At 31.9% G+C, this 13,873-nt stretch overlaps 1 protein-coding gene across 4 annotated transcripts; it reads left to right on the forward strand.

The window, feature by feature from the left end:
- The first annotated feature begins 6,372 nt into the window (after positions 1–6,372).
- On the forward strand, positions 6,373–13,577 carry LOC139871995 (serine carboxypeptidase-like 13). 4 transcript variants are annotated; one of them, XM_071859764.1, is made up of 15 exons: positions 6,373–6,498; positions 7,200–7,451; positions 7,530–7,675; positions 8,320–8,396; positions 8,642–8,764; positions 9,802–9,904; positions 9,992–10,029; positions 10,164–10,265; positions 10,796–10,882; positions 11,286–11,435; positions 11,845–11,916; positions 11,994–12,142; positions 12,278–12,391; positions 12,478–12,532; positions 13,283–13,577. In XM_071859764.1, exons 2-15 carry the CDS (start codon positions 7,267–7,269, stop codon positions 13,364–13,366), a joined length of 1,485 nt encoding a protein of 494 aa, XP_071715865.1. In that variant the 5' UTR covers positions 6,373–6,498; positions 7,200–7,266; the 3' UTR covers positions 13,367–13,577. The 4 variants fall into 4 exon arrangements, with proteins under 4 accessions (XP_071715865.1, XP_071715866.1, XP_071715868.1 ...); XM_071859765.1 differs by having other exon boundaries at positions 6,399–6,498; positions 6,584–7,451; XM_071859767.1 differs by having other exon boundaries at positions 6,420–6,498; positions 7,367–7,451; positions 7,592–7,675.
- The last annotated feature ends 296 nt before the right edge of the window (positions 13,578–13,873 follow it).

Consider the following 13,873-nt stretch of genomic DNA (forward strand, 5'->3'; position numbering starts at 1 on the left):
TGATATAAGTGCATGCATGCATGCATGCATGCATGCGTATGTATGTACATATGTATAGGTAGGTATATACTTGTGTATATATTTAGATATATATACGTACGTGTATATGTATGTGTATATGTGTATGTATATGTACGTGTGTATGTATGTATGAACGTGTAATAAGTATTGTTATAAGTTAGTAAACCTAACAATAAGAAAAGTAATAAGTATATGTATATGTACCATCTTACACTATTATATATGTAACACATACACCTACTATATATATATATATATATATATATATATATATATATATATATATATACATATATATATATATATATATCATATAGTATTGAACACATACATGTATAATAATAATAAAGAATATATATGTATGTATCACGTAGATATAATTATATACGTAACATATAATGATAGATATACATAGTAATTGATTAAAGTAAATAATAATACTGTTATTAGTATAACTTATACACTTAATTATATAGTAACACTTAATAACACTAAGCATATTATCACTTATATAAATATAACTTTCTCAAAAACGGTCACTATTAATATAGTTTACTATATTAATAAATAAACTATATGTTTATTAGACATCAACTAATCGAACATTATATCTGTAGGTTGAGATCTCCGATTACACACTCCATGCATATTACTTGCGTGGATTTTCTTGCTTGCTATTAAGGTGAACTTCATAGCTCCACTTTTTAATTTTCTCTATTACTTATTTTAAAGTTTTGGGGTGAGACACATGCTTGCTTTCAAACTGTTTTACGCTTAGACACAAGTACCCGAAAACTGTTTAACTGTGCTGACATGCTTTGATTCATGCTAAATCCCTACCATGATATCGTTAATTACTGAAATTTTGGTAAGCTTAGCTATTGTGAATAGCGCTATTGAGAGTGACGTCTCTAATCATTTGACCGTTGGTCTTTGGTTACATAATAATGATTAAATGACACTGACAGTTCAAGGTGTCTAGGGGTAACTTTGTTTATGTCTCGATATCATAACTTCAGCATTTACTTTTGATAACTAAATCTTGTGGTCTAAAACTATATATTAAACCTATGTTGTTCACTCAACCATTTTGGTTGACACTTTAAACATGTTTTGTCTCAGGTGAAGATTGCTAAAGACTTTGTGTGCTATTTGGGCTTTGCTGCTTTTGGAGTCCGCATTTTATCATTTATAACATTGCATTAAAACAATTTAATTTACATTTACATTATTCAAGGATTTATTGTAATGCCTTAATACATTTCGCTGCGTTAATACATTGGTTTTTAATTAAAACGTCTCATATAGAGTCGTTCTTGCTTTACACTTGTGTTATGGTATTGGTTAGTCACATATTACCCCTGGTTCCATTTAGGGGGTGTGACACTTGTCAACAAATTAACTGCAAAAGAAATGTCAGGTCTTGTACAATTTGTAAAATACATAATAACCCCAATTGCACTAAGATATGGAACTTCTGATCTGTAAAGATCTTCATGATCTTCACGGAGATGAAATGGATCAGTGTCAATATTGAGTGATATATCAACCAATGGTTTTGTCTTTAAAAATGTTTTCAAATATTTTCGGTATAGTTTGTTTGATGTACAAGTAAACCATTAGGTATATGCTCAATTTGCAATCCAAGTCAATACTTGGTTTTTTTTTTTTTTTTTTAAATATCTTTCATTTAAATTTCTTTAGAAATTGAATGATTTCATAGATCTCTTTATTTGTTCATATGATGTTATGATCATTGAGATAAACAACTTACAATCACATATCCGGACATTGTTTTCTTAATGAAAGCACATGGGCAAATAAGATTATTTGTATACCCTTTGCTTATCAAGTAATCACTTAATCGGGTATACCACATGCGACCCGATTGTTTCAACCCATATAAAATCTTTGTGATTCAATGGAATACATTTCTTTGAGTTTTGCATTAGATGTTTTTGATACCTTAAACCCTTCATGGATATTCATGTATATATCACTATCAAATGATTCATTTAAATAAGTAGTAATAACATCCATGAGATGCATTTCTAAATTTTTTAGAAAATGTTAGGCTGATTAAGTATCTAAAAGTAATTGCATCTATAACAGGAGAATACGTTTCATCATAATCAATTCCCGGTCTTTGAGAAAAACCTTGAGCTACAAGTCTAGCTTTATACCTTGTAACTTCATTTTTCTCATTTCTTTTTCGCACAAAAATCCATCTATACCCCACAGGTTTCACATCTTTAGGTGTGAGAACGATAGATCCGAAAACTTCTCTTTTATTGAGTGATTCAAATTCAGCTCGTATTGCTCCTATCCATTGAGTCCAATCATGTCTATTTTGACATGCAATGACAGATTTTGGTTCCAGATCATCATCTTTATTCATGATGTCATTGTAAGATTATATGAAAAATCAATATTTGTCATTTTGTTTCGGTTCCATAATATTGTATAATTTATTGCAATTTATGTATATACATCGTCAATATCATCTGCAGAAGGAATATTGATTTGTGGTTCTTCTTGAACACCTTTTTACCTCATTATCAGATGATTTTCTTTTTCGAGGATTTATATCTTTGGAACCAATTGGTCTCCAACGTTTCTGGCGTGGCAAAGACTCAAGAGTAACATTATTGCCAGCTTTTGGAATTTCAATTCTAGCTGGAGCATTTGCTGCTGGTATATATGATTTACTCACTCTTTTTGTATCTGTAAATGCATCGAGCAATTTATTCGCAAGTTCTTGCATATGCATTATTTTTTAACTTCGATCTCGCATTCTTTTGTGCGAGGATCAAGATACATTAATTAAGGTTCACACCATGAACATCATTTTTTTTATTTTTATTTTTCCCCCTAATCTAGGGAACAATGTTTCATTAAAGTGACAATCAGCAAAACGTGTTTTAAAAACATCACCCGTCATGGATTCAATATATCTTATGATTGAAGATGTTTCATATCCAACATATATTTCATTCCTTCTTTGAGGAACCATTTGTTGTGGTAGTGCAATTAAAAATACACTACACAACCAAATGTTCTAAGATGGAAAATATTTGTCTCTCGACCAAAATTAAGTTGGTAATGGAGAATATTTATGACTTGCACTTGGTTTAATGCGAATTAATGTCGCATCATGTAAATTTACATGTCCCCATATAAATATTGAGAGTTTTGTACTCATTACCAATTGTCTAGTTATTAGCTGCAAGCGTTTATCTATTGATTCAGCTAAACCAATTTTGTGTATGCACATGAGCAACTGGATGTTCCACAATAATCCCTGTAGGCATATAATAATCATTAAATGCTTGAGATGTTAACTCACCAGCATTATCAAATCTCATCCTTTTAATGGTATAATCAGAATAATGTGTTTAATAATTTGTGCAAGAAACTTTGCAAATGCCATATTATGGCTTGATAACACACAAACATGAGACCATCCGCTAGATGCGTCTATTAGAACCATGAAATATCAAAATGGTCCACATGATGGATGAATTGGTCCATATATATAACCTTGAATTCTTTCAAGAAACATTGGTGATTCTTTCTCAATATTCTTTTCATTAATCACCATATGTGCTTTTCATTAATCACCATATGTGCTTTTTCATTAATCACCATATGTGCTTTTAATCATATGCGTTGCGCTTTTCATCATATGCACTTTTCATCATATGCACTTTTAATCATATGCGCTGCGCTTTTAATCATATGCGATGCGCTTTTCATCATATACGCTTTTTAATCATATGCGCTGCGCTTTTCATCATATGCGCTTTTCATCATATGCGCTTTTTATCATATGCGCTTTTAATCATATGCGCTGCGCTTTTTATCATATGCACTTTTTATCATATCCATTATGATATATATCAGATAAACTTAACAAATTTCTCTTTGATTTGGGAGAAAACAAAGCATTGTTTATCAGAAAATTCGTACCATTTGGTAATATGAATTTTTACCTTTTTCGTTCCTTATATCAAGTTTGCAAGACCTGATATAGTATTTATAATTCCTTCATTTGATTTAAATCAATGAAATATTTCTTAGATTTGATCATAGTGTGTATGTTACAACTATCTGCAATACATAGGTCTTTACCATTTAATTGATGTTGTATTTCAGCAGGATTCGTACTAAAACTTCAAATAAGATAAGCAAATAATGAGTTATATTTCAGCAAGATAATCAAATTATATTACCTGCAAACAAGTTACAATCTGAAGTACATAAAAGATAACACTTAATAAACATATGCGTTATGGTCTAAAATCATTTATTTATGAGTGATACATAACAAGCTAGGCATCTTAGAAAATTCAAACCATTCAAGTCTCAAGGTAGCTCAGGGTTTATTTAATCAAGATTTTTCAACAGATTTACTCTCATTTTCTTTTGTTTTGGGACTTATTTGTAGATATAAACAAGATGTTCATGTATTCAAGAAATACTAGACTGATGATCCACGTTACCAGATCATTAATAAGAATCTCCGGGATTCTTATAAGAGCGTCTACTAACATCTTCAATTTTATTCTTTCATGGATCACCGTTATTTCTTGATAATTAATATCGTATCTATCTTTGAGTATTTTCCATAATACACTTGGATCTTCGATCATATAATATGTAGATTTTAAAGACTCGTCAATATGTTTGCTAAGAAAAATACTTGCTATTGCTTTCTCTTGTTCGGAACAATTGTTATTTTCATTCAGGGTTTCTAAAATACCGATTGATTCGAGATGTTTTTCTACATTCATAACCCATGTTAAGTAGTTGTTCCCACTTGATTCTAAAGGAGCAAATTTAAGCCTTTTCAAATTCGACATTTTCTATTATCAAAAAGATGAACAACATAAATCATAATCATAATTAATTTCTAACAACATGAAATTAGAATCATTTTAAATTTATAAGTAGCAAACAACAGAATAATAGTATGATTACAAATAATAAAACCACAAGGGCAGGATAAAATCACCCGGTGGTATATTAGCAACAATGATGATAGTTAGTATGACCAATACAATAGGAAAAATCATTCTTGTGTGAATCATCTTTACAAAAACTTTTTGAGAGTGGTAATCTGAGAAAATGAAGATTGATTTGTGAAAATGTAAAAACGGAGATGTTTATTTTATATTTGAAAAATATAGTCGTTGTAACGTCGTCAGTTGATGTTAATAACCGTTATGTATGTATGACCGTTGTAACGTCGTTAGTTGACGTTAACGACTGTTATGTACTCGTTGTATTAATAATAATTTTAATAAAAGAATTTTATTAGTATAAATACGATTACTATAAATACATTTAGTATAAATACGTTTAGTATAAATACGTTTAGTATAAATACGAAGATTAAGAGAATAAACATATTATGCATAAATAATAAATTTAAGAACAAATATTAGTATGCATGAAATAAATAATGATTAATTGCATAAGTAATCATAAATGTTAGATAACATAAATATAAATGTTAGTGAAGTTAATAAGAGTTAGATTACAGAAATATAATTCAGGCGGTATAACCGACCATATATAACTTAAATAACATAAATATAAATGTTAGTGAAGTTAATAAAAGTTAGATTACAGAAATATAATTCAGGCGGTATAACCGACCATATATAACTTAAATAACATAAATATAAATGTTAGTGAAGTTAATAAAAGTTAGATTACATAAATATAATTCAGGCGGTATAACCGACCATATATAACTTAAATAACATATATATAAATGTTAGTGAAGTTAATAAAAGTTAGATTACAGAAATATAATTTTACTTATGATGATAATAATATTTACCTTACTAATAAATAATAGAAGATATCGTTAAAGAATTTCTTACCTTGATTAGTGACTTGTGTTTGCTTAGATAAACCTTGATTATACGGAGCACTTCGTGCTGATAACGTGTTATAATTTAGTAGTTTATAACTACCTTTAGTGACCTATGTCCAACTATATAGTACTAATATGAAAGAAGAGAGAATATAGTAAATTGTTAGTGAAGAAAATGAGTGTCAACATCTTTTCATTTCAGTCGGTATTTATAATACAATAATATACTGTACATGTTTGAATTATGAGAGTTAGGTGAAAACAATTGTCATCCATAATTGACTTTCTCACAACAGTTCTTTCGTTTTTAGATGAAAGTTTTTTCTTTTTTATTTAAATTTGTTTTTTTAAATAAAAAAGAATACTGTAATTCATTGAATTTGTATTACCCGAGTCTGTGACTATAATGACGTGGCTAAAATATGTGACATGACATGCAGGTACATTTTTCGTTATCATTAAAGCAAATAGGAGCCACACTCCCTTGTTTAATAATTAAAGTTGCAGCAAACAAACAGTGAAACAAAGACCAAACTAAAACTATATTGGTATCATAAACAACCATTGAAGATTTATGTTTTGGTCTATTTGAGGTATGATACGTATTATTAATGAAGGTTATTTTTTATATCTTGAATCTTGGTTCATCCTACTATATCTGTATTTGGATGCATGCAGGTTCAATCCCGCTAGCTATATTTTGGGAGCTTGTCTTTCAAAAAAAAAAAAACTTATAGTCTAGCCGGCGGTGATTCTTGAATTTCTTTCGATGGGGTCAAAACGTTAAAATTTTGAAAAACCCAAAAAAGAAGTGTGTCAAAAAATCAAAGTTCAACATATAAATACTAAAAAATCGATTGCAGCGGCTGACCCTGGTTGCCCCTTCATAGTTCTGCCCATGCTAGGGGGGATGTGAAGAACCCTATCTAGCTCCGTCCCAATATAACAAAATAAGGATTTATTATGATCTGATAACGTTGTGTATCAAAGTAGTTATAAGAATTTGTTGGGTTCTGTTGTTATATGATTCTGTTTCATTTTGTTATGTTCTGTTCATCATGTGCAAGTCCTCAATCAAGTAGAATAGCATTGTATATCCTTCAATCTTCTTTTTTTTTATTTTATTACATTCATACCTATGTGTTAAGCAGTAGCAATTTTGACCCAAATATCCACCCAAATATACCAGTAGCAATTTTGACCCAAATAAGAGTAATAACATTCATACCTATGTGTTAGCAGTCTTCTTAAAATGCTGATGAATTACTAATTGTGATAATTACCAAATTTCAAGTGACACAAGTCTCGCGTCCCGGACTTTAGTGGCTACAAGTCAACTCTTGTTATTTAGTCAAAGAACAATGACACAACGATCACAATCTCGTCTTCGACCTTGGAACATCTTAAACAAGTCCAACATTCAAATCAGTCGGATATTGTTAGCTGTATTTCTTGTGACAGTTTCCTTGGAAGTTATCGACTCACATTTCGTGGTTAAGAAGCTTCCAGGCTTAGTTGGCGATCTTCCTTTTACACTCGAAACTGGGTACGCTTTGTTCTCGTATACAATAGAATATAGTTGTAGTAGAATATACTAAATCTTAACAAAATAATGTTGTTTAAGCTACATTGGTGTTGGAGAATCGGACGACGTGCAGTTATTTTACTATTTCATTGAATCTGAAGGGAACCCGAAAGTTGACCCGCTTATGCTTTGGCTCACGGGAGGCCCTGGTTGCTCTGCTCTTTCTGGCCTTCTCTACGAAATAGGTATCATTAAATATCCTAAATATTTAATAATTAAGTACAAAACCTGTTGTTTTGCTGAGTAAACTTTTTGGACGTTGGGGTCCTGATTTAGGTTCAAACCTCACTAGCAATATTTACTTTCTGTGGCCAGGAAAAGGGTCGGAAACCAGTGGCGACTCCACGATTATAATTCAACGGGGTCCCGAATTTTTTTCAATATTAATTATATTTGAATACTATTTTAGCGGTAGTTTTCCTTCAAAAAACTTTAAATTCGAAAAATATATGAGATCCTAGTTAAATTTAGAGGTGTCCAATACAATTTAAATGAAAAACTATAAATTTGAATATTATATGGGGTCATGTAATTAAATTTAGTGGTGTCCTGTACAATTTAAAGTGTATTTTTTACTAAAAAGTTTCAAATATATTAGCGCCGTCCAGTGACCCCACGAACTTATACCTAAATTCGCCCCTGTCGGAAATGGTTATTAAATAACCCGTTTAGGCTTCATACATTTGAGTTGTGGCTCCGTTTCTCCGGCTAGCCTGAAATGAAAAACCGTACCCGTTTGCATGTTTACCTTTTGTTGTGATCATCACTGCAAAAACAAAGTTTTTATAACAAGTGCATTTGTATCTGATATTTTGGTGGTTCTTCGCAGGCCCATTCACTACTGACTTTGGTAGTTCAACTTTGGAGAATCCGGTGCTTAAGTTAAATCCTCACAGTTGGACAAAGGTGTGTATAATCTTTACCTAAATGCTTACTTGTTTTCATAATAGTGAATTTTTAAGTTGCATTAGGAAAAAAAGATATCGCGTATATTTTGAAAGGTTTTTAAGTGTCGTCTATAATGTTTTTTAGAAATATATAACGTTGATTACATATTTAAGGTTTCAAATGTAGAATATGTTTGATGTTAAGAAGCCTAATAGTACAATTTTCATTATACAAGGAATTTAATTGTCATTATTGTATTTTAGGCGGCCAACGTTATATTTCTTGATCAACCTGCTGGGTCTGGATTCTCCTATGCAAAAACTCCTGAATCTTACATAACAAATGACACATCATCATCGATGCAGGTTTACAGCTTTCTAAAGCAGGTATGATATGATGATAATTTTTGTAATGAAACGAAGGACTTTATCATTTTTCATATAACTTGTCCCCAATAAACATTCGAATTGCTCTTTTGAATGTCAAGGCACATGTGTTGCCTTATCTATTCTTTAAAATTGATTACTTCGTAATTATATGGGTATATTACTAGAATAAAATCGAGATTACAATACCGAACTTTTGCAACTAGTCTGTTGTATAAAAGCAGTAAATAACGTCCTATTATTTGAGATGTGGCAAAGAGACAAAGATTTGTTCAAAATGAGCTGTTATCAACAAACAACTAGACATTTTTCCATATCTGATGTGGGACTTTGGTTTGCAACCAACAAATCTCCCCTTGCCCAAATAACATGCCCCACATTCAAGCTCAAGAGTACTTTAGTACTGTAAAACCAATTGGCAGTAAAAGAGGTTCCCTTAGACTTATATGCATACATTTTTTCTTTTCATATGCGATGTTGGACCTTGGTTTGCACCCAACAGCCTATATGTTTAACATGTTGTTGAGTTAAGTATCGGTCCTAACACTTTTCACCTTGTCAATATCTGAGTCAATTGATATATTTCATGGCTCACATCATGAACATATTGGAAGTTGTGAGGTGGCCGGTCTAGCGGTTGGTGGTCTGCCTCCTTTATGGGAGGTCAGGAGTTCGACTCCCTTTGGCTACATATTAACCCACAATTTCATCTCTGCCATGAAGTTTTCACCCATGGCACCTTTCCCACATCGCGTTGGGGGGGGGGGGGGGGGGGTGGTGGTGGTGGTAAAGGGGAGGCGAGTTTTACCATCCATGACCCGTATGAGATTGGTGCGGGTTTCCTCCTAGGCACGTAGTTGGGGGCGGGTATAAGCGTGTAGGAGATGAACGCGTGGGTGGTTAATTGCCCCCTCGGTGATCCTAACAGCTGTCCAATAAAAACATCATGAACATATTACACCACAACGGTTTTAGATGCAATTATGATAATGATAATTAAAATAAATATTGATTGCTTGCTATATCTATCTTAATAGTGGCTTGTGGATCATCCTAAATTTCTTAACAATCCATTGTATGTTGGTTCTGATTCCTACGGTGGCATAGTGCTCCCGATAATTGTCCAGGAAATATATGAAGGTAATGAAAATTTTCATTTTCCAACCAAATTAACCCGATGATATCCGCACGCCTCATATTTATGATTCTGGTTTCCTTCTTTCGTAGGTAATGAAGTTGGAGAATGGATGCACATTAATATCAAAGTAAGAATCATTCATTAAGACATTGACTTGATAAGTCGAGTTTTGAATTTTTATCAGCTAGCTTGTTTTGATTATTTTCTACAATACTAAATTGACCAACTTTTGTGAATTAACATACATGTTTTCCAAATTAGGGTTATGTGCTTGGTAATCCTTTTACAGATACAAGTGGTGACTATAATTCAAGAATCCCATATGCTCATAGAATGGCACTCTTATCAGATGCAATCTACAAGGTACAATTATTTTATTATTATATCTTTATCCGGCAAAAAGAAAAACTAGGACTCGAATCTACAACCTCTTCATTGTAACTAGTTAGACTACCTTGATATTTCTGGACCAAAGACCTATTAATCAATATGTACATTTAATTGTTACCTATGATTAACCACTTGTGTGCCTAGGTCAATGGTACCCTGGATATCCGGGTTTCGGAGGGTGCGACGCGTCCTGCGTTGGATCCTCATGTGGTTTTCCCCTTTTGGCCGCATTACCTTATGGTTGCAGGCCCCGTGGTTTCCTCTCGACACGTGGCACGGAAATGATTGGGTGAGTGGCTTCACTTCTGTTGGACCCGCAATGACTCTTAACCGTTGTTAAGGAAAAAAAAAAAATGTTACCTATGATTATGTCACTATGTAGTTTGTGAAGATTATTAATAATTGACAGGCTATTATGTTCTCATACTTCTCATATATAGGTGTTGTTTGCACCAAATAAAATGGCAATATATTTGAAAATATATACTTGTATCTTTTTGCAGTTAACTGAAGAGCATTGCCAAGGAGAGTACGTGAATGTAGATCCGAACAACAATGCCTGTCTGATTGCTCTTCAAGTGGTAGACAAGGTACACAATAGTTTGTGAAGATTATTAGTATCTGACGGGTTATTATGTTCTCATACTTCTCATATATAACAACGACAACAACAACAAAACTCAATCTCACGTAAGTGGGGTATGGGGGAGGTAAGATGTAGACTCCTTCCCCTATCCTAGGATAAAAAAAAAGAAATTTCTCCATGCAGAGTGAAACACCCCAAGAGTAAAAGAACTCTTCCCTCTCAATGTTCTATGGATAGAGAGATTGTTTCTGAATGAATCTCCAGCCAATAAGTAGGTTTTAAAAACAAAAGGAAAACAAACAAAAAAAAAAAAAAAAAAACAAAAAAAAAACAAAAAACAAAAAATGGCAATATAGGATTTGTATGCATTTTAAGATTTTTAATGTTTTGTTGTATTTGTTTTGTAGTGCACTGATAATATTTACAGGGCCCAAATCTTAGAGCCTAAATGTCATGACACTTATACCTTAATGTCTAATCTCTTCCGGAGGGGCTTAAGAACTCTTGACTATTTGTCTTTGGAGATTTCACCTCAACTTCAGTTGCAAGGGTGTCGAGTATGTCTTTATCTCTCTGTGTGTGTATGAACTTGTTATTGAATTATGTTGGTTGCAATCTCATGTTCTGCATCGGAAATTGAAAGAAGTTATAGTCTGCATATGAAGTCATGGGCTACTCTCTCTATAATCAACTGGTTTCAGAGTGGAACCTTGTGGGCTTATATGTTTAACATGTTGTTGGGCCTAAATCGGTCCTACAAACGGTGTACATTGCACGTTCAAAACACTCCAACCGCCTTATTTTGTAGGGGGCAAAATATATATGCGCTATGAAGTATGAACGATTTTTAATATCTAAAAAATAATTGTTACTCTAAACCAAGTCTCAATCAATCATTCTTATGTCTCAACCAATCAGTCTTATCACTGTTTTATAGTAGTTATGTTTTATCTATACTTATGACAGGATGACAACTATATATATTCTTACGTATGGGCTAATAGCAGAGAGGCACGCGAAGCTCTCCACATTCGCGAGGTTTGTAATCCATAACGTGTTTTATTCATGTTTATCTTGATTTATGTAAGATAATAATCTCACTGAATTACTCGCAGGAAACTGACAATATTGAGTGGGTGCGATGCAATGAATCATTGCGTTATCACCAAGGTGAAGATGTGATATCGTACACACACAATGTTCTAAGTACTGTCGGGTATCATCGACGCCTTTCTGATAAAAAATGTCGAGCTCTTATATACAGGTAACAGTAATAGCTTTCATTATTATAAAATGTACTTTAGTATAAATATTTGTCTTGTTTTCAGAGATTTACTAGCATAATAGTATACTAGTATCCATTTCGTTTTGGATTATTTTCGTATATGTGTTTGAGCAGTGGGGATCACGACATGGTTGTTCCGTATTTGAGTACGGTACACTGGATTGAATCACTAAACTTGGCAGTTGTAGATGATTGGAGACCTTGGTATGTTGACGAACAAGTTGCCGGGTTAGTAGTGCTTTCAAGTTTAATGATCTATCTGTATATATACATATCTATTGGCATTGTGATGATGTTCATGTATTTTGATGCAGATACACCATGAAATACTCGAAAAACAAATACAACTTAACATTTGCTACTGTAAAGGTGAGTAATCTTCTCTAATGAAAATTGGAATTGAATAAGATTCGACTTATGGTCAACTTCAGGGGCTCGTACTTAACGATTATTACTATTATTACTATTACTATTATTACTATATATTAAAGATCAAAGTGGAATGTTACCTTCCTGGTCGGCCACTATTCATCAATAGTGGTCGACCACTATTCACCTTTTTCTTTTTCCCGGAACTTTTTTTCCGTATTCCTATTGGCTGAAAACTGTTCATCATTTTAAAAAAAATATATATATATATTTTTGCCTATTATGACTTTATCATTTGAAGAAAGTTGATAGGATAGTAGTATACATGAATACATACACTCGCTATTACACGGTTTAAAATATATAATTTTAAAAAATTTTTTTTTTAGTTAAATCGCTAGCACTTTTCAAGCATCAGCGCGCGAACTACGCCTTTTTTTGTTTTAAATCAAATGACATTAATATTAGGCCGTCGAGTCAAAAAACGGAATACAGTTTCTACAGTGAAACCCGACTTTTTAACCAATCAAATCTCCCTACCTAACTAATTGACGTCAGCAACACCTGACGATCGAAAAATTTTCAGTATATTTATATGTTAATGTTGAACGTCTTAAGCTATTATATCGTCTTTTTCATTTTTTACTAACACTTTGCCGGGTCAATATTTTTTTTTAGATCCGGTGGTGATGATTATTTTATGGAGTAACTCTTTTTTTCTTGGTATTTTTACTAACAAATTCTATATAGGGAGGAGGTCACACGGCTCCGGAATACAAACCTAAAGAATGTTTAAACATGCTTATGAGGTGGCTTGTTGATGATCCTCTATAAGTAACAAAAAAAATATGTATGTGTAAACGTTTATGTATCCATCCATATATATGTATTATGCAAAATTGTTTGTTTTGTAAATGATTTTGATTTTAAAAAGTTAAAAAAAATAATTTGACGTCAGACGACATCTGTATGTAGTGTTCATTATGTTTAAGTTTGAACTAGTCATGGTCGTTAATTACATAAACAAAGGAGGTTTTCTATAGTTTTTATTAAAATTCTATAATGATAATATAATTATTAAACTAATTTCTTTGTTAAGAAAAAAATCAAAAAGAAAAAGAAAAAAATTTAAACCCTTGAGGTGATGTCATTAATCTAATTAATGACTAATTAAATTAAATTTACTTATTTATTTATTTCATATTTTTCGAAAAAAAATTCACTCTCATTAATTATTAATTATTACGTATTATATTATTATTCAAATTCAAATATGACTTCTCTTTACGAGATTAATTACGTTATATATGTGAAATGTCCCGTTCATATTGATTATAAACG

Source organism: Rutidosis leptorrhynchoides, chromosome 10 (assembly GCF_046630445.1).
Source record: "Rutidosis leptorrhynchoides isolate AG116_Rl617_1_P2 chromosome 10, CSIRO_AGI_Rlap_v1, whole genome shotgun sequence".
Classification (NCBI taxonomy): Eukaryota; Viridiplantae; Streptophyta; class Magnoliopsida; order Asterales; family Asteraceae; genus Rutidosis; species Rutidosis leptorrhynchoides.